General features: G+C 43.2%; 1 protein-coding gene across 2 annotated transcripts in view; it reads left to right on the forward strand.

Annotated features, from left to right (window-relative positions):
* Nucleotides 1–4,627: 4,627 nt before the first annotated feature.
* Nucleotides 4,628–22,093, forward strand: part of MOB1B (MOB kinase activator 1B) — an 80,650-nt gene continuing 63,184 nt past the window's right edge. Inside the window, exon 1 of one of the 2 annotated variants that reach the window (XM_069743411.1) lies at nt 4,628–4,739. In XM_069743411.1, coding sequence (XP_069599512.1) covers nt 4,726–4,739 — 14 coding nt within the window. In that variant the 5' untranslated portion in view covers nt 4,628–4,725. Of the gene's footprint in view, nt 4,740–9,134; nt 9,263–22,093 lie in introns of those variants that run through there. The other variant, XM_069743412.1, reaches the window with a different exon arrangement.

A 22,093-nucleotide genomic window follows, 5' to 3' on the forward strand; every position in this document is an offset into this window, starting at 1 on the left:
AATGCTTGCCTTAGGAATGTTCTGCTAAACTGAATGCACTTGGGCAGGTAGATCATCAAGTGTCACTGCTGGCCGTTACCTTTTCAATTGCCAAATCATGACATCCCAGATGTGCTCAATGGGAGACCGCTCCGTAGATGCTACAGGCCATGCAGTCTGCTCACAGCACCAACAACATGCGGCCTGGGGTTGTGTTGAATAAGTTTCCTGAGACTCTTTGGAGAAATGGCCGTACTACCTACCGTTCCACGACCAAATCAATGTAATACCGTTACTGTTAGTGAGTAGGGGATCGGACTACTGTACATTAGGCAAGACCACAATAATCCCAGTGTGACATTCCCTCATGAAGGCCTCTTTTGGTGGCGATGACCCATTGCTGAAGTAGATAGACCTCCATTCCAGCCTCCATTGTCATTTTGCTGCTGTTATGCCAATAGAGCACCCGTAGCTGGATGTCTGGCTTATAGCCCAATATCACGCAAACACTTTCTGAGAATTTGTGTGGACTTTGACACCTTAGGGCTCATACTCACTTGCGTGAAATACGGCCAAGTCTCGCAGCCGTGCGGCCGCACAGCAATACATGGAGCTGCACGCTCCGCTCCCAAGTGCCGGCGACAGAGCCGGGTGTTGCCATGAGAGACTTGGCCGTATTTTACGCAAGTGAGTATGAGCCCTTAGGCTTGATATGTCGCAGAAGACCATTTTTCATTATGGAAAAACCAGGCCACATGGTGCTACTGTGAGCAATAAACATGCTACCATTTATTATGTTTGCTTATATAGCGCCATCATATTCCATAGTGCTTTACAGATATTATCATTACTGTCCCCAATTGGGGCTTACAATCTAAGTTTCCTATCAGCATGTCTCTGGAATGTGGGAGGAAACTGGATTACCCACAGGAAACCCACGCAAACACGGGGAGAACATACAAACTTGTTTCAGATGTTGTCCTTGGTGGTATTTGAACCCAGGACCCCAGCGCTGCAATGCTAACCACTGAGCCACTGTGCTGCCCCACGTTACCGTGGCTTGCAGCATCTCTGGACCTGTCTCCAAGCACATCTGGGACATCATTGGCCAGCAGTTGCAAAGGGAGCTGCCAGCATTGAATCTTGATGATTTGCATGCCAAGCCCATTCAGTGTTGCAGAACATTCCTCAGACAACCATTAATATCCTCATTGATAACATGCCATGTTGTGTAAGTGTGTGTATTTCTGAGCAACTTGTTCATACTCGATACTGAGTAAATAGAGATGTTTTGAAAATTTAGTTTCTATTATTTTATCATTAACTTGTCAATCGATCCTGTAATTTCCATAATTCCATGACTTTTTCATCTTTGTGTTGCAGTTTTCAATTTTGAGTGGATGTGATCACCGTTCATGGACTATAGTAGGCGACTAGGTTGGTGCATCAGCTGCTCGTGGTATATACATTACTGAGCAAAACTTTTAGGCAGGTGTGGTAAAATGCTGTACCCTCCAAAATGGTGTTGTAGTTCAGAATATTTATAAATCCAAAATTTCTCTTGCTCTTATTCTTGTTTTATTATAATATACCCTGAGATCATGTTCAATTAACTTCTGGGAACAACTCTCCATTGGTTTCCAGTTGGTTGTTATTCATCCTGCGGAGATCCAGCCCTCCGTCCCTGCCACTGGTCTCGGCTTTAACAGGCTGCAGCGCTGATGTCACGAGTTCAGTGTCTGTTGTTTCTCTTTTCCATGTCCTTTTTTCCTACGTAATAAGGGTCATTGAACTTCCCCTTTAACTGAACATCTGTGCAAAATAAATACAGCAAAATTATAATACTAATATCATTCTGTTTCAAGAAAAAAATATTTGAAAAAGCTGGTAATTATTTTAAATAATTATTTCTAACTAGATGGTGGCCCGATTCTAACGCATCGGGTATTCTAGAATATGCATGTCCATGTAGTATATTGCCCAGCCCACGTAGTATATTGCCCAGCCCACGTAGTATATTGCCCAGCCCACGTAGTATATTGCCCAGCCCACGTAGTATATTGCCCAGCCCACGTAGTATATTGCCCAGCCCACGTAGTATTTTGCCCAGCCCACGTAGTATATTGCCCAGCCCACGTAGTATACAGCACAGAGCCACGTAGTATATTGCCCAGCCACGTATGTCACAGGTTAAAAAATAAACATATACTCACCTTCCGAGGGCCAGTTGTAGTTCGGTCACATGACCGTGACGTCATTGCAGGTCCTTCTCGCGCAGGACCTGTGAGGACGTCGCGGTCACATGACCGTGACGTCATGGCAGGTCCTTCTCGCGCAGGACCTGTGAGAACGTCGCGGTCACATGACCGTGACGTCATGGCAGGTCCTTCTCGCGCAGGCGCGCAGGACCTGTGATGACGTCGCAGTCACATGACCGTGACGTCATGGCATGTCCTTCTCGCGCAGGGCCTGTGATGATGTCGCGGCCACATGACCGTGACGTCATGGCAGGTCCTTCTCCCATACCATCCTTGGCACCGGAACCTGCCGCTTGCATGGAGCAGTCACCGGAGCGTCACGAAAGGTGAGTATATAATGATTTTTTTTTTTTTTAATTTAACATTAAATGTTTTGCTATTGACGCTGCATAGGCAGCGTCAATAGTAAAAACTTGGTCACACAGGGTTAATAGCGGCGGTAACGGAGTGAGTTACCCGCGGCATAACGCGGTCCGTTACCGCTGGCATTAACCCTGTGTGAGCGGTGACTGCGGGGAGTATGGAGCGGGCGCCGGGCGCTGACTGCGGGGGATGGACTAATCGGACTGTGGCCATCGCTGATTGGTCGCGGCAGCCATGACAGGCAGCTGGCTAGACCAATCAGCGACTTGGATTCCATGACAGACAGAGGCCGCGACCAATGAATATCCGTGACAGACAGAAGGACAGACAGACGGAAGTGACCCTTAGACAATTATATAGTAGATACTTATAAGCCGTCAGTATAAAGTAGCACCAGCGGCGGCCGCAATCCGAAGAAGGTCCCGGTGTAAGGACAGTATATGGGCCTTATACAGTCCAGTAGCTGATCCCAATGCAGCCCTTTATGTGACTGAAGGTGCTTACTGCTTTGGCGGTGGAAGTGCGCCCCTTACCTATCGGGCCCCTGTGCAGCTGCGCAGTCTGCACCATATCGTATGTACGTCCCGGAGTAGCACTGACAGCTAGAACTCGAGCAGATACGTGTTTTTCGGCACATGTTATTGTATTATTATTAATACCATAGTTATTTTTTCTGCTAAATTGATACATTGTTTTGGGCTCTATTATTTTGATGCTAAGTTACTTTGTAGAAACTGACTGGTGTTCTTTTCTGTTCCCGTACTTTGGTACGGCAGTGAAAGCTTTGTGGGCACCTTGTGTATTATCGTTCTCCTGCAATGGTAGTTAGGTACCACTGCTGTATGGTACCTGGGAATCTTGGTGGTCCTAGTGTAGGACACTACATGGTGGCACTTTCTTAGAGATGTGGCTAGTGTGTGGTCATTGCAGCCTGAGAGAAATCCCAGTTGCGTTTTTTTGATGCGTTTTTTTTTTCACGCAAGGTTAAAACGTTTTGCTTTGTTTTTGCTGCCGTTTTATTGCTGCGTTTTTGTCAGGATACATTTGTCTCTTGTGCATGCCGATAACGTTGAGTGCATAAAAAAAAATCTAATTCAACTTCACCACTCCAGGGCAAAGGGGAAGAGCGAGGCTAAGTGCCAGAATTGGAGCATCATATGGATTGTGCCTTTTCTGGGGCAGCTGAGAGCTGATGTTTTTAGTCTGGGAGGGGGCCAAAATCTATGGCCCCTTCCTAGACAATTAATGTCAGCCCGCAGCTGTCTACCTACCTTTGCTGGGTATTACATATAGGGGGACCCTACATCATTTTTTTTGGGGTCCCCCATTTTAATAACTAGGAGAGGCTAAGTATACAGCTGTGAAATGATATTAATAGCCTGGGAAGCTCCCCTTCCCAGCCTATAATCATCTGCCCCCAGCTGTCCGCTTTCCTTCTACTGGTTAATAAAATGTTGGGAGATCCAATGCCATTTTTTTCAGAAAATAATTTGGTAAGTAATAAAATACATGTACGGTAAGCTACACAAGTACTGTACTAATTATATATGTCACTGACGTCTTTCTATTCTATGTGTATATATCTATTCTATTCTGCTGGGTAACGCTGTCTGCTGACTGCACTCGCATGGTCAGAGTGTCGTGTGATTTTTTTTTTTTTTTTTTTTTTTTTTTTTCTCACACATTGGCGAGTCTTGTCTGGGATACGATGACAATCGCAGCATGCTACGATTTTTTTTCTCAGTCTTATTTCAGCTGAGAACAAAAATTGCAGATGAGCAGAGAATCATAGATTAACATTGGTCAGAGTGCCATCTGATTTTTGTATTGGATTGTACTAGTCCTTTACTAGCCCTGTACTAGTCGGTTGTGTGACCCTTCCTTATTGTTTAGTTATTGTGAATGTTATTGTGTATTGCGGTGTCAGTTTGCATTCATATTTCCTGTTCTTTCTTGTTTTGTCATCTTTGTCCGGTTTAAATAAAGTTGTTGGGGAAAAAAAGGCGTCTGCAGCGTGTGGTTCACACCCCCAGCTCTCTGGCAGAAGGATTCCAGCTGCTGTTGGAGTGGACTGTCACCTCCTGGGCTCTGCTGCTGTCCCTGCTGCTGTCGGCTTAGCAAGGAGATGAGCTTCTTGTTGTGAGTGTCACCATGTCACCCTCTGCATTGTCCCCCGGGCCGTGTGTCACTGTCCTCCTGTCTGCACGATCCATCACGTTCTCTCAATTGTCGCAGAGCGATCTGTCCATTGTCACCGGAGTTCAGTGTCTGCCCCTCTGTTTTATGTCCTTTGTCTGTAAGGACTCGGACTTGAATCCGTTTCCACCGGTACACTGTGCCAGGCGTTTCCTAGCGGCGCGTTGGCTTGGGCATTATAGATGGTGGTTTTGTATTTTCCTGTGTAGATGTCATATCCATTAATAATAGCCAGAAGGATCCTATTAGTAAACTTTTCAGCACATCTGGGCCTTGTGCTTCCTTCAGTAGAGCATTCTCCGGTTATCGTAACATATAAGAGAGACCAGATGTGCTTTCTTGTAATCGTAAAGTCCAGGTTTGGTGGTGGTTTAAAGAAATATATTTTGCGGAAATCTATCATGAAAATGTGTTGGCTATCCTAATACGTGAAACTGAAAGGATGCCTGAATGTTTAATCAGTGTGTCCATGATTAATGGAGAAGGACCCCTGTCCCGTATGGAAGAAAAGTGCCAGCTCTAGGTTAATGTTTGGTGGTGTCTACTGTCCCACTAGCCCGGTGACCCACTAGTCTAGCCGTTACTAATAGAGGTTATCCAGTGTAGAGAACCCAGTTGCACATGTACTATTTGGGCATGCTGAGTTATCAGAAAAAGGGTCCTATGTCCAAGATTGTCCTAACTTCTTGGCCAGACTGCATTCTGATTTTAAGAAGCATCACTTTTTCTGGAGGAACTAACCTGTCCTACGTTACAGAGACAACCAATTAATTGAATAAGCACTGCCATAAACGTATAGTACATGCAGATACCACCCACAGGTCTTGCTATCTCTTGAGAACAAGGCTCTGATGCCCTCCGATGCCAGTGGAGAGGTGGTCGGAATTCCCATTCATTTGTATTGAAAAGCTCTCTGATGAAAAGAGCGAGCAGCAAGGCCCTGTTCTCAGGCTCGGACTGGCCCATAGGGGAACAGGGGAATCCCCCGTGGGCCCCTGTGCAGACACGGGCCCCTAACCCCAATATATGGGTAGTACATGTCATAATTCACATGATTTACTCTGTGCAGAAAAAAGCAGCATCCATCATTAATTAACCAAACTGCCCAGTTTATTATTATAGAGAGATATAGGTAAATTTGTGAACAAGGGTAGTGTAATATTTGTATGCAGGTGAAACGTGCCCCCCCCCCTCCCCCAAAGTCATTGTTACTGGTGGTCCCTTGTCACCCCTCTATTCTATACAATTTTATCATATCCTCTGGATATCTCATAGATATGCAGGATGGCACTGCAGGGTAGCTGGCAGTTGGTATAACTGTACATGTGGTGGAAATGCTGTCTATTTTTGGCGATGAGTTGACCGTGGAAAATCTGCAGTGGATTATAATACCAACTACGTGGACAAGATTTATTTCTAGTTTAGGTATGACATAATACATTTAAATACTACTACTAATAAATGGGTAAAATTGCAAAGTTCTTGTAAAAGCAAGCAACTTTTCAATACACCTCATATTAAAAATTCTCAATTCTCTTGTAGTTTACAACTCATTGCAGAAGTTTCCAGATAACTCTGCAGCCTATCAGAGGTAGCCAGTTTTTTAGGCATGGAGCGCGCGCATGCTAGCTGGTTGGTCACTACACTTCACCAGTGCTGCAGAGGTAACGTTGCCTCTGCAAGCAGCAATGGAGAGAGGACAGGTCAGGCAAGTGGGCTCAGCAATACCAGCAGCCCAGTCAGTCATCAAGAGCACACCGCTCTCCGGCAATCGGGGTCCTGAAAGAACCCTTTCACATATCGTAAGTATATAACATAAGGTAGAAATAAGTAGAAGAAACATGACTAAGTAAGTGACAGCTTGATATAAAAGAAGAAGAGACAGCAGGGGAGGATAAACGATTTTCATATCTCGGTTTAAAACAATTTTTTAGGTTCATTTTGAAGGTTTCAGAGATGTGAGAGAGTCTGATCGGCTGAATTAGTAAGGTTCAAGAGGTAGAAAAGCCAAATACAGGTTCTGACTCGGATTGTGTATGCATAGGCTTTTCCCACAATCAGGAATTCATGGGTTGACATTATTCATATCAGATAGGTTTGTCTTCTGAATTTCCTATATACAGGAAGACTCTTAGTTCTCTATGAGAAAACCGCTGCCAGATCCCTCTGGCAGCTGTTTATCTCAGGGAAGAACAAAAGAATCTGCAGTTGAAAACCCAGCAGTCTAAATTCTTCTCTCCCCCAACATCATCTGTCAGGGAGGAATCAGAGGCCTCCATGCACATTAGGCTGTCGGCCGATCCCGGCGATATCAGCAGTTTTGGCCAACGTTATTCTGACGTGTATGGGGGCCTTTTAGGTTATATCTTCTAAGGAAAATAGCACAACGTCTTTGTATTAATTCACATCTGAAAAAAGACTCTCCTGCCACTGTTCTTGTGTAATATAATCTCCAAAGGAAAGGCAGAGAGCTCTCCTAGCATTGAGACTCTGACCACTGACAGACCTGAAGAAGGGCACAAATGAAATGTTTGACTACATTTTCCATTATGGCAGAGAGTTTAATATATTTCTGAAATTCCAAAATCAATCTTATAAAATCAAATAGTGAAATTATTCGTCCAGTCAATTCTGCAAATTGAGAATGTGACTGGGTCCGTGTGCCACTACATCATTGATGGCTGCAGGATGTCTGAGCCATCGTATGCATTATTCTTCTATGTATAACAGATGGGAGTAGTGCATGCCGCCATCACGGTCCATGAAAATCACATTGACGAGCATTTGTCAGTGTGTTGTCTGTGTGCAGTCCGTCATGCACATATTCATCTGACCGAAAATACGCTCATCTAAATGTCGCCTTATGTACTACACAGCATTTATGTTTATCATATTCTAAAATAGATTCGATTTCAGTGCTTACTATATTTGTCTTTTTTTCATGTATTGAAAAAACTGTTCTTCAGTATGGACAGGTGCAGCAAGTTTCCCTGTAAAATTCATCTTATGGAGGTCATTAAAGGGAATCTGTTACCAGGTTTTTGCTACCTCATCTGAGTGCAGCATGATGAAGGCAAAGAGACCTGAATCCAATGATGTATCACTTAGTTTACTGAGTGCAGTAGTTGTGACACAAAGTTTTTAGATTTAGCATGAAACAGAGCTGAGAAGGCTGCCCCCGCCCACAACAGGCTCTCTGTAAGTAGATATAGGCAGTGAGCAGCTTATTTCAGGAGGGGGCAGAGCCGGACTTGCAAGCTAGTCACAGCAATGATAATAACAAGGTGATAAAACCTTCACTGTAAATAAATAACAGCACACAGCTTGATATGTGACACATCATTGAGTTCTGTGTCTCAGTCACTACCTCATGCTGTCCTCAGAATACATGGCAAAAACCTGCTGACAGATTTCCGTTTTAAGATATAAATGTATTAAGATATCCTGCAGGCCATTCATATCTTTTTTTAGCTTCAGACATGTGGTTGGTGACATCTTTTCCATGTCCCAAGTTACAGAAGGTCACTGGCACCCTGTGTAATCTGTGACATTAATGCCCTATACAAGTATGGCCTGAATAGCCTGAAGAGAAAAGCAAAACTGTCTATTCATTAGAATAAGGTCCCCCCCATAAAATCTGAAATAAGAATCAACGGCTGACAGGCCCATATTCATTGTGGGGTCTAAAGCTTATGTCGTAAGTAAGAATGGCACATATATGCTACAAATAGGAGCCAATGGAATCGCAGTTTGTATTCCATGGCGGCTGGATGGGATCTTTGCACAATGCCTCCTACCTGCCGGCATTCCCGTGCCATCTTGGCGCGAAGTCATGGCAAAGCGATATACACATTTATGTATTTATATGTCTGCATATACAGTGATACTGGAGCCCACTGTTCAGTTACATACAATATTACCTTAATCTAATTCACAAACTCGCCTATGCTTTTATATAATAAACGTGGTAGTTTGTTAAAGGGGTTATCCAGGACTCTTTTTATTTACTTATACTATCGTAACCAAGACACAGGTAGTTGCTAACTATCTGCCTGTTGTGCTCGGCGCTGATCTTTTCCGACATAGAGCGGTTGCTCTGCCCTGTTGATGGGGTGTGACTGCCGATGGAACATGCTGATTGACAGCCAGCTCCCCGTTGCCTATCTGCGGGGAGCCAGTTGTCATTCAGCATGATGGCAGTCACACCCCGTCAACAGAGCAAACTGGAAGAGATGAATGATTATTTGAAGCAGCAGAATCGCCAGCAGGAGCGGTCAGTGACCACCCTGAGCTGGGGCCAGGCAGGTAGTTAGTAATTACCAACCTTTTACTTTTTAGGCCCATAGAAAAAAAAATGAAATAATCCTCAACAACCCCTTTAAATGAATGATGAGATGTCTTTAAATACTGGACTAAGCGTACTGCTCCTGTGGGTGCCACTCCTGCCGCGGGGTCCACTAATACAGGTCAGTCTGAGCCTGTGTCTATGTATATTGTCTACTACACCTGCAGCATGTTCATATTGTGTCTCGCATATTCCTGAGGACAGTTCGTGGTAGTCACACAAGTGCATTTATTTCTGTAAAGTGACAATAGTGGCGATTTAGGATAATTCTGTATGCTGGTGAAAAGGCGTACATCAGCTATACCGCGACATCAACATGTTTCACATTCACAGGACAGTCCAGATCGGAGAGGGCGGTATATTCTGCGTTTTACAAATATGACTATTGAATTACTAATATTTTCTGATGTGAATATTTTTGTAGAATTTATGGGGTAATAGATACTGATAATTTGACAAACACAGTCACACTTACCAAAACTCAGGTGTAATGGAATGCAGTGGTCTACGTTGCACTGCATTCTGGGACAGTTTTTTTTCTTTTCGTTAACTATGCATTGCTTGGAGTAAAGCCTGTACCCCTCAGAATCCAGCTTTAACCAATAACCAGTTTTGTGTAGATGTACTAACTCCTTCACAACCTTGAGATTTTCAGTTTTTTTGCACTTTTGTTTTTTGTTCCCCTTCTCAGAGCCATATTTTTTTGTTATTTTATCATCCCTATAGCCGTGTGAGGGCTTTTTTTTGCGGGACGAGTTGTACTTTCGAATGACAGCATTGATTTGACCAAATAGTGTACTGGAAAATGGGGAAAAAAATTGCAAGTGCAGCGAAATTGCTAAAAAAAAGTGCAATTCCACGATTGTTTTTTTATTTTCTTCTTATTTACCATGTTCATTAAATGCTAAAACTGACCTGCCAATATGATTCCCCTGGTCAGTATGAGTTTGCAGATACCAAACATATGTACAGTAGGTTCTTTTTTATTTGAGTGGTGAAAAAAAAGTCTGTAATTTGTAAATTTTTAAAAATTTGTAAAAAAATTGGTGCCTTTTTCTGAGACCCGGCCACAAAAAAAAAAGGTAATTTTGATGTTTGTTTTTTTTCTCGTTACGCTGTTTACTTATCGGATTAATTTAATTTATATTTTGATCAGACATTTCTGAACACAGCAATACCAAATATGTGTGATTTAAACTTTTGTGTTTTATTTTTTTAATAAAGTGTAAAAGTTTTTTTTTATACTTTTTACTGGCTTTAATAGTCCTCTAAGGAGACTTGAAGCTGCGATCATCTGATCACCTGCTCTACACATAGCACTATGTATAGGAAAAATCACGATCTCCTATGAATGCCAGCCACGAGGCGGCATTCATAGGACATTCGCAATGACAGGCATTTCACAATGACAATACTTTTTACTTTTATTTAATAGTCTCCTTAGGAGACTTGAAGCTACGATAGTGTGATCGCCAGTGCTATACATAGCCGCCGGCGTTCTCAGGAGTATTGTAATGACAGGCACGGGGGTCTTCTGCAGACCCCCAGCAGTCACGACAACCCATTGCCCCGCTATCAGGTGACAGGGGTGCCGATTGCTGAGACTTATGATGCGCTTCTGCCCAGCGTGTGTTAAATGGATCCAGACCCCTCTGTTAGAGGCATATGACAGCTGATCAGATCAGCTGTCATGTGCCGGAAAAGATGCAGTTTCAGTGTCAGAGCCCGCATCAAAGGCAGGGACACGACCTTTGACGTACCTGTACGTCAAATGTTGTTAAAAGGTTAATAGAAAAAATGAGCATTAACTCACTATGAAACTTGGGGCCAGTGCAAGATATGTAATGCAATATGTTTAGAAAAATTAGGCAGCTTAATTTAATTACCGTACATCTACACTAAACATTGAAATTACAACACTACGAAGAAAAATTCTTGGTATTAGGTAAATCAGAAAATCAATAGACATTAATGATAGGAAAATGATGAAAAAACAGAACCAAAATGATCAAAACATCTTGATATATTCATTAACCCCTTCATGACCTTGGGATTTTTCGTTTTTCCGTGTTCGTTTTTCACTCCCCTCCTTCCCAGAGCCATAACTTTTTTATTTTTCCGTCAATTTGGCCATGTGAGGGCTTATTTTTTGCGGGACGAGTTGTACTTTTGAACGACATCATTGGTTTTAGCATGTCATGTACTAGAAAACGGGAAAAAAATTCCAAGTGCGGTGAAATTGCAAAAAAAGTGCAATCCCACACTTGTTTTTTGTTTGGCTTTTTTGCTAGGTTCACTAAATGCTAAAACTGACCTGCCATTATGATTCTCCAGGTCAGAACGAGTTCATAGACACCTAACATGACTAGGTTATTTTTTATCTAAGTGGTGAAAAAAAATTCCAAACTTTGCTAAAAAAAAATAAATAAAAAATTGCGCCATTTTCCGATACTCGTAGCGTCTCCATTTTTCGTGATCTGGGGTCGGTTGAGGGCTTATTTTTTGCGTGCCGAGATGACGTTTTAAATGATAGCATTTTGGTGCAGATACGTTCTTTTGATCGCCCGTTATTGCATTTTAATGTAATGTCGCAGCAACCTAAAAAACGTAATTCTGGCGTTTCGAATTTTTTTCTCGCTACGCCGTTTAGCGATCAGGTTAATGCCTTTTTTTAATTGATAGATCGGGCGATTCTGAGCGCGGTGATACCAAATATGTGTAGATTTGATTTTTTTATTGATCTATTTTGATTGGGGCGAAAGGGGGGTGATTTAAACTTTTATATTTTTTTTTATTTTTTTCGCATTTTTTTTAACTTTTTTTTTTACTTTTGCCATGCTTCAATAGCCTCCATGGGAGGCTAGAAGCAGGCACAACGCGATCGGCTCTGCTACATAGCAGCGATCTGCTGATCGCTGCTATGTAGCAGAAATGGAGGTGTGCTGTGAGCGCCGACCACAGGGTGGCGCTCACAGCCACTGGTGATCAAGGACCTCTATGGTTACAATGGAGACGCATCTCCGACCCCCGATCATGTGACGGGGGTCGGCGATGACGTCATTTCCGGCCGCCCGGCCGGATGCGGTAGTTAAATGCCGCTGTCTGCGTTTGACAGCGGCATTTAACTAGTTAATAGGTGCGGGCAGATCGCGATTCTGCTCGCGCCTAATACGGGCACATGTCAGCTGTTCAAAAGAGCTGACATGTCCCGGCTTTGATGCGGGCTCACCGCGGAGCCCTGTATCAAAGCAGGGGATCTGACCTCGGACGTACTATCCCGTTCGAGGTCAGATAGGGGTTAACAGGTCTGAGCACCACATACAGATTTACATACACTTACACGCCTTGTCATGCTATCAATTAGATTATTAATAGTTGTCTGAGGGATGTTCTGCCACACTTGATCCACTGCTGGCAGCTTCCTTTGTAATTGCCAACCAATGACGTCCCATTTAGGCTACGCATGGTGCTCACAGTAGCCCAATCAACATGTGGCTTGGTTTTGTTATGTTGATAAATGGCTCTTGTGACAATTTTACGCTACCTCATGAAGGAATCTTCATGGCGTTGCCTGTGTAGTCTCTAAACCAATTTCCAGCTATCATTATGTCCAGGTCAAGTCATCACTGAATAGACTTCCTTTCAAACCTGCATTGCCATCATGCTCTGCACCACAATAGGCTTCGAGAGTGATGGACTGAGGTCAATACAACACCTGTAGCTCGACGTCTAGCACCCAGTCTAAGTTCCTGCAAGCGTTTTCTGATGGTTGGTGTAGATACTGATTAGAGATAGTCGAACCTGAACAGAAATGTTCGGCATCAATACCAAACACCTACTGTTTGGGCACGGACTTCACCAGGAAGTCTGTGTTACTATTCTTGTTCAGCCCCCATGAATACCAGGTGTATTGGTTATGGGTATGACAGCGTGGTAAACACTGCTTCTGATCAGCAGGAATATAATCAACGCCAGTCACAACTACTGCTCCCATCAGCTGACGCCTGCTGCAGCTAACAACAGTGAGAGCAAGAGCTACTAATGGGAGTATTAATCAGTCAGCACCCGTGCTGTAAATAAATAATTTTTAAAAAATGGCGTGGGTTCCCCTGTATATTTGATAACCAGCCAGGCAAAACTCACAGCTGGGGGCTGCAACCCTCAGCTGTCAGCTTCAGCAAGGCTGGTTATGAAGAATTGAAGGTTCCCCACTCTAATTTTTTTAATTATTTAAATAATTATGAAAAAACAGCGTAGGGTCACCCCATTTTTAACAACCAGCCAATCTAAAGTAGACAGCTGGGGGCTGGTATTCCCGGCTGGTAAGGGGCCATGGATATTGTCACCCTTGGCCCCTCCAACCTGAAAATAGCAGCCCACAGCCACACACAAAAGGCGCATTTAATAGATACGCCAATCCTGTCGATTTGTCCAGCTCTTCCCACTTGCCCTGTAGCGGTGGCAAGTGGGGTTCATATTTGTGGGGTTGATGTCACCTTTGTATTATCCGGTGACATCAAGCTCAGGGCGTAGTAATGGAGAGGTGTTTATAAGACACCTATCCATTACTAATCCTATAGTTGTATGGTAAATAAAGACACAGCCAGAATAAAGTCCTTTCTTTTAAATAAAACACTTCCATTTTTATTTCAAAATAACAAACATGGTTATACTCACCTAAGGCATAATTCCACTAAATCGTTCATCTTCTGTAATAGAACAAAAATGAAAAAACAACAATATCCCTCACCAATCCTTTGTTATGTCCCAAGCCATAATCCATGTCTGGGGAATAAATAGTTTTCAACCTGGACGGTGCCAAGATGCCACCGTCCAGGCTGAGAACCACTGGGGAATGAGCTGCTGTTAGCGTAGCATCAGTGACCAGCGGTGACATCATCGAGGTTTCTGCCAGTCACTGAGGCTGCGTTCCCAGCGGGGCCAATAAACTGCGTTGACATAGATGAGATCTCCGCTAGCATAGTGAGAACACTTGTTTTGGTCCTACAATTATCGTGTGTGGCGGTGTAATTTTACAGTAGCCAGACTCCTCTAGTCTTCATTGCAGGTAAAATAATAGCCGGACATTACATTGATATGGTGAAGTAAGCAGTGGTATGGCCATTTCTCCAAAGTGTTTCAAGAGCCCACCACAACACCAAGCCACATGTTGCTCATAATACTATGAGCAGCTTCTGTTGCCTAAACGTGCTACCGTGGCCAATAGTATCCCTGGACTTGTCTCCTATCATGCACATCTGAGACGTAATTGCTTGACAATAGCAAAAGGAGCTGCCAGCAGCAGATCATGATGGTTTGAGTGCCCAGGTGATTTCAGCATGGCAGAACATTCCTCAGACAATCACTAATGGTCTAATTGATAGCAGCCAAGGGGAGTGAGTGTGTGTATTTCTCCACGTGGTGCTCATATACAACACTGAACAAATTGAGATTTTTAAAATTTGGTTTCCATTTTTTCATCATTTTCACATCATTAACATGTGCATTGACCCTGTGATTTCAATATATGCACAACTTTCCTTCTTGTAGTCACAATTTCAATGTTAAAGGGAACCTATCACCCCCAAAATTGCAGGTGAGGTAAGCCCACTGGCATCAGGGGCTTATCTACAGCATTCTGAAATGCTGTAGATAAGCTCCCGATGTATCCTAAAAGATGAGAAAAAGACGTTAGATTATACTCACCCAGGGGTGGTACCACTTTGGTCCGGGTCCGGCGCCTCTCATCTTCATCAGCCGCGATTTTGGGGGTGACAGGTTCCCTTTGAGGAGTGTACATAATGTCAAATAATGAAACAAACATTAATCTATGTACTGTATTTGCTAAACATAAGTTTAAAGAGAACCTGAGCCTTGGTTTGTAGGCAATAAACTACCAGCGTGTCGTTATGCAGCTGGGGTTTAGCGATCCCAACATGCTCTTGTCAAAACTGGTTGTTTTGACATGCTGAAAGAAACGGTTTGGGCATCCCTTTTAACAAGCTATTAGCAAGGTCACAGTCACATATGTTGGCTTTGTTGAAGATTTCTGTCCAAAAACCACATTGAAAAACCTCAGCTAAGTACAGTGCATTGCCAGAGATGTTTTACAAAATTCGGTTCACAATTCCATTTACTCAAGATTTCACCCTGTGCAATTGCATAGCTAAAATCCACGTAAAAAATATTCATGGCACAGATTTCCTTTGCATTTGTTGCAAATTATTACTAAGAAAGTTTTAGCTATCTTAAAATTACAGTTTTACCATAAATTCTAACATGAATAAATACTTAAAGCGACCCTGTCAGCAGGCTTTTGCTGAGCTAACTACAGTGTCAGGTTGTCACTGTTCAACTGATTAAAATGATACCTGGGGTGAAGAAATCCGTCTTGTGGTTCTTGTGTAATCAGTGTTAGATGTTTTCAGTTAAAGGGAATCTGTAACGCTCGCGCTGAGACTGGTTGGCGCGGGCGTCTGGGGGTGTGGCCCCACTGGACCGCAGACCAAACTTCCCTGGAAGGGGCATAACTAAGTAGCTTCCTAGGTGTTCGCTGGAGCCTCTGATGGTGAGGTCAGACTTGTGCAATAGGAAGCTACCAGGTGCCACTCCAGGGTGGAGTCTGACTGTGGATACTGATCCCACCGGGGACGAGACACAGGCAGGCAGGCACAGCTGTGACACTGGCTGACGGATGCGTACGGCAGAGGCCCTGACGGGCAGACTGGCTTGACTGAGATACAGGCAGACAGATGGGCACGGCTGGCACTCAGGCAGACATGCGGGCACGGCTGGCACTCAGGCAGACAGGGTTGATACTCTGGTAGGAACTGGTATACAGGCGGGTGTATGGAAAAAGGTAAGAACCTGTTCAGACTGGAGAGTATATGGAAACAGGTAGGAACCTGTACAGCAAGTTGCTGAACAGAGGTAGAGCAAGAGCGGATGCAAAGCAGAACCACCGGAGGCGGATTAAGAGCGGGAAGGAGAAGGCGGAACTAAGAGCAGAGAAGGAGAAGGCAGAGCTAAGAGCAGAGATGGAGAAGGCAGAGCTAAGAGCAGAGAAGGAGAAGGCAGAGCTAAGAGCAGAGAAGGAGAAGGCGGAGCTAAGAGCAGAGAAGGAGAAGGCGGAGCTAAGAGCAGAGAAGGAGAAGGCGGAGCTAAGAGCAGAGAAGGAGAAGGCGGAGCTAAGAGCAGAGAAGGAGAAGGTGGAGCTAAGAGCTGGAGGCGGAGCCACATGCAGAAACGCAGGAGGCGGACCCAAGAGCGAGAGACATAGAACTGCAAGGAGCGGAGCCGCAGAGCGAGAGCTGAGCAGAGCAAAGCCGCAGAGTGCAGAGCAAGGTCAGAGTGCGGAGCAAAGTTACAGAGAGCAGAGCTGAGAGCAAAGCCACAGAGTGCAGAGCTGAGCGAAAAGCTGAGAGACACAACCACAGGTTGTGGTAGAACTGAGTAGAGAGAAGCAGAACCACAGACAGTGGCGAACAGAGCAGAAAGATAAGGCAGAGGTACACACAGCAGAGTGGGAAATGACTAATGACAAAGGAGGAGCAGGAACGGACATAGACCTGAGTTCAGACAGGAACAGACATAGAAACAGAAGACAGATTAAGGCCTGCAATTGCAGCCCTCAGAGACAGGAAACAGACACGACCTGGCAGCTAAGTAGCAAGTGCTAACTGAGGGAAATAGTTTGCTCAGGCATCCTCCAATGGGTGAGGATACTTTAAGTATCAGAGGCCTCAAGGCTATCGGCCAGGAGCACCTTAGGGAGGTGCACACAGTCTCAATAAGAATCCGGAGTTGCTGGCACCGCCCCCCTATGCACACAGCCAGGAAGTGTACACAGAGCAAGCGGCCATGGAGCACATGGCATGGAGCCAGCAGCAGACAGATCTCACAGCATGGCACAGGGTGAGTGAGTAGATGTAATAGGCAGGTGGGGAATGGAAGGCCATGCAGTGATGCCGGCTGGGTTGTTACAGAATCTGTCACCCCATTTTAGACCTATAAGCTGCGGCCACCGCCATCAGGGGCTTATCTACAGCATTCTATAATGCTGTAGATAAGCCCCCCATGTAACCTGAAAGAGAAGAAAAACAAGTTATGTTATACTCACCCATGGGCGGTTCTGGTGCAGTGTGGTCCGATGGGTGTCGCGGTCATTAAGAACTATCCTTAGAGCAGAGAAGAACAAGAAGTCCTGGAAGTAATGATATGGCCCTGTCACAACATCATCTAGTCTCTGCGAGATTTCATGAAGAAACAGAAGGTTTTGCACACACCTACATCCACAGAAGATCTATGGTGGGGGGTTCCAAGATATTTGGAGAATTGATGCTGTTCTTTCTAAAGACAAACAGAGGTTACCCCAAGTATTGATTAGACTTAGATTTCTCTTGCGTTTATTCATTCTGCTAAAATTACACTATTAACACTTATATTTGGAAAGTTTTCTTACATATTTTTACACCTGCCTAAACTGTTTTCACAGTTCCATAATAAAAAAAACTCCAAGCTAAACAGAAGAGGATGCTACTGAGGAGAGGAGTTATTTTTGAGGATTCATTTTGTTTCCATACATAATGTAAAACTTACTCCTTTTATATTGATGCACTCTGCAGCTGAGAAGTTTTGTTCTGCTTGTGCCTCCTGAGCTTATATCTGAGCTTAGCTCAATGGCAGATCCCGAGAATTTGCTGAGCTGTTAAGTTGCCAGCTATTCTTGCCTCCTCCGAATTTAGATGAGATTGTATTTGATTGCTCATGCCACAGGGCCATTGTCACGGCTGGTAGTTCTTTGCATTAACTCCCTTGGTAACAGGCCATGAGCTGTAAACATACTTGCAGCGACAAAGGCCTTGTTCTCGGCCTATGCATGTTGAACGTTTCCTGACGTTATGATATTGATTGTTGCTTAGGGATACTTGGATCTTTGCCGTAAGGGAGAACAGCTGGGCCTCTTGCTTTCTTTGTCTTCCCACACGTGCATTGTGTAGATGCTCTGTAAAGGCCATGCATTTCCATTATTCATGATTATCATACAGACTACCAAAGCAAGGAACCTGTGACATACCGTATATAAGGCTCAATCAAACCGTTCATGATCTTATGATCTTCTGTTGTTGCTTTTGTTTTTTCCTCTCCTTATTCCAAGAGCCATAACTTTTTTATTTATTCATCCTCATAGCCTTATGAGGGCTTGTTTTCGGCAGAACGAGTTGTACTTGTTGTGAAGGACACCTTCCGTTTTATCGTGGGATGCACTGGAAAGCGGGAAAAAAATTCAAGTGTGTTGAAACTGGAAAAAATAGTTCCACAATTTTAATTACCATGTTCACTGTATGGTAAACCTGACCAGGCAATGTGATTCTCCAGGTCAGTACGGGTACGCAGATACCAAACATGTATACGTATTATTTTTATTGAAGTGTTGGAAAATAATCTAAAAATTGTAAGAAAAAAAACATTTCATTTGTGTCTATTTTTGAAGACCCGTAACGTCTTCATTTTTCATGATCTGGGGCTGGGTGAGGGCTTATTGTTTGTACCCTGAGCTGACGTTGTTGATACCTTTTTGGGGTAGATACGATGTTTTGATTGCCTTCTATTGTATGCACCACTCCAGCGTTTTTTTATTGCTGTGTAGGAGTGGTGCTACTAATCTAAGTTCCCTGCCCCAAGTCTCATATTTCCAGGCACCGTCTTTCTGTTATCGACGCCACTCCGGTGTGTCCACAGCAGTTTGTGACCAGCGGAATTGCTCCAGTATTTCACGGAGCGATCCGGAAGTCACAACTCAGTGTCAGTCTATCAGACCCAGAATGAGGCTCTCATATGCTTACACTGTGAACTTGTGCCTGACAGTTCTGACTTCCGATCAGTCAGAAGTTGTGGTCACAAAGTGGTGGCATGGGACTGGGGAGAGCTGAAGATGGCAGCTGGTCAAAATGACATTGGGATCAGAGGACGTAGAGTAGTGGCTCCACTCCACAAGGATACATTTCTCCAAAAAGTATCATGTAAGTTAACCACATGTTTCAATGGATCATATATTTGTCTGTTGTCTCCTTTTTTCTTATGTAGAAAAGTGTAGCTTTACATGCCCTGTTATATTGAAAAAAATCCCATGTTTTACAAATGTTTTTAAATGCATATTTGTTTAGAAAGTGCTCTGGATGCAACAGAGGAAGCGGCGGCGCCATTTCGGCTGTCCATAGACATGAGCAGGTGGCTTGTCTGAGGTTTCATGTGTTTTCAACTGAGAAAAAGCCACTTTCAGAGGTGCCTGGCCTCAGCTTATCTCCTCTGAAAGCAAAAGAACCAAAGGACCGATCCTTCTCTCCCCCAACATTATTACAGTGGGGGAAATAAGTATTTGATCCCTCTGCCGATTTTGTAAGTTTGCCCACTGACAAAGACATGAACAGTCTATAACTTTAAGGGTAGGTTAATTTTAACATTGAGAGATAGAATACCAAAAATAAAATCCAGAAAATCACATTGTATAAATTATATAAATTTATTTTCATCTTGCAGTGAGAAATAAGTATTTGATCCCCTACCAATCATTAAGAGTTCTGGCTCCTACAGACCAGTTAGACGCTCCTAATCAACTCACTACCTGCATTAAAGACAGCTGTCTTACATAGTCACCTTTATAAAAGATTCCTGTCCACAGACTAAATTAATCAGTCAGACTCTAACCCCTACAACATGGGCAAGACCAAAGAGCTTTATAAGGATGTCCGGGACAAGATCATAGATCTGCACAAAGCTGGAATGGGCTACAAAACCATAAGTAAGACGCTGGGTGAGAAGGAGACAACTGTTGGTGCAATAGTAAAAAGAAAGCAGCGGACTAAGGATAATAAATCAAAAGGACAAACATATAAAAAATATACTAAAAATAATAAAAGTATGTATTAATGTCCAAGCGAAAAAATATATATATAATATGTTAAAAGGACCACTACTTAAAAGATGAATGGCAGACCATTCGGTAATTTGTAACAACAAAAAGCCCTATGTATGGAAGTAAACACGTATATGAATAAGAAAGTGATAGCCAAATTAAAAACACAATCAATATACTACAAAATGGGTATAATATGATAAAATGCCTTCATTATAAAAATATATATATATACTGGGCAATGAATGGCAACAGCAGAAATGTGCTTGTAACTGGAGGAATATATACAAAACTAAATTTAAAGCAAAATAGCAATAGAAAAGCCGGACGCACAAAGAAGGTAAGGTACGGATAAAAAATAATACATGAAAAATAGTAAATATATATATATATATATATATATATATATATATATATATATATATATATATATATATATATATATATATATATATATAGGACAATTGTCATATGGTGGCTAGAAAAACGCACTCCACATATATAATACGTAAAAAATAGTAATGATAATTATGATAATTTTCAGTTACGCTGCAAAATATACATAGAAAATATATACATATACTTATATGAGTGTAAAAATAAAAAAAATGGACCAGGATACTATGTGTGAGAAGAGAATACTAAAAATAGGCAACTGAATAATAATAATAATAATAATTTTTATTTATATAGCGCCAACATATTCCGCAGCGCTTTACAAATTATAGAGGGGACTTGTACAGACAATAGACATTACAGCATAACAGAAATACAGTTCAAAACAGATACCAGGAGGAATGAGGGCCCTGCTCGCAAGCTTACAAACTATGGGGAAAAGGGGAGACACGAGGTGGATGGTAACAATTGCTTTAGTTGTTCGGACCGGCCATAGTGTAAGGCTCAGGTGTTCATGTAAAGCTGCATGAACCAGTTACCTGCCTAAGTATGTAGCAGTACAGACACAGAGGGCTAATACTGCTAACTGAATAAAAGGTGATAGCAATAAAAGGTGTAATCTGAACAAATACAGTGTATAACTATGTGTAAAAAAACTGTATTAAAAAACAGCTCATGGATATAGAATGAGCTGTGCAATAATTACGTATATAAGAGCAAAAGTGTGCAACAGATACGTGCAGTGCACAACAAAACTAGCAGCGCCTAGATATGGGAAAATATGAATGTGAGAGGAGCTCACAAGCGAAAAGTGCAGTGTGCAAGTACACAAAGCGAATGTGGATGATGCAGCATAAACTGAAGAGTATAGAGACCAATGCAGAGTTACATAAAAAAAAGCCACAATATTACCTCCTCCTAAGTGCCGTCCGATCCTCCAGATACAGAGCACCCCGACGCGCGTTTCGGACTGTGTCCTTCGTCAGGGGGTGATGTACAGGAGGAACCGGAGGTGTATATATATGCGGTAGGATCCTATCAATGAAGGAGCAGAAGTGATAGCGGCGCATGCGCCGCCAGGAGGACCCGCAAGTGCGCGAAAACCACGTCACGTGACCCGGCAGAAGCTGCCATGGCAACAATGACGCGGAACGCGCAACTAAGGGGACACAGGTGGCGCATGCGCAGAGCGACGGTATCCAGTCACCGAATAGGTAACGTATCTGGGTGGCCAATGAAGGGAGCGGGGGCATAGCGGCGCATGCGCATGCGCCTCCAGGGGGGCCCAGAGGTATGCGGAGCCCGCGCCAGGCTACCAGGCAACGAAGAGTCGCCATGGCAACACAGACGTAGGACGCACAACAAAGGGGCCACAGGCAGCGCATGCGCACAGCGACCGTATCCCATCATGGGCAATATATAGGACAAATAAGAAGAATACTGATAAACACTATGGTGCCAAAACAAGGAGGGTAGAGACATCCAAATACAATCATATAATCCAAATACAGTCAGATATATAATCGAAGAAGAACATTAAGTAGGTGCACAAGAAAAAAATATATATGTATAGAAAAAAAGGAGAAAAAATACCCTTATACACACACGTATAGAACATAAGGGAAAACAATCTAAATGATG

The sequence above is a fragment of the Ranitomeya imitator genome, chromosome 1 (assembly GCF_032444005.1).
Source record: "Ranitomeya imitator isolate aRanImi1 chromosome 1, aRanImi1.pri, whole genome shotgun sequence".
NCBI lineage: Eukaryota > Metazoa > Chordata > Amphibia > Anura > Dendrobatidae > Ranitomeya > Ranitomeya imitator.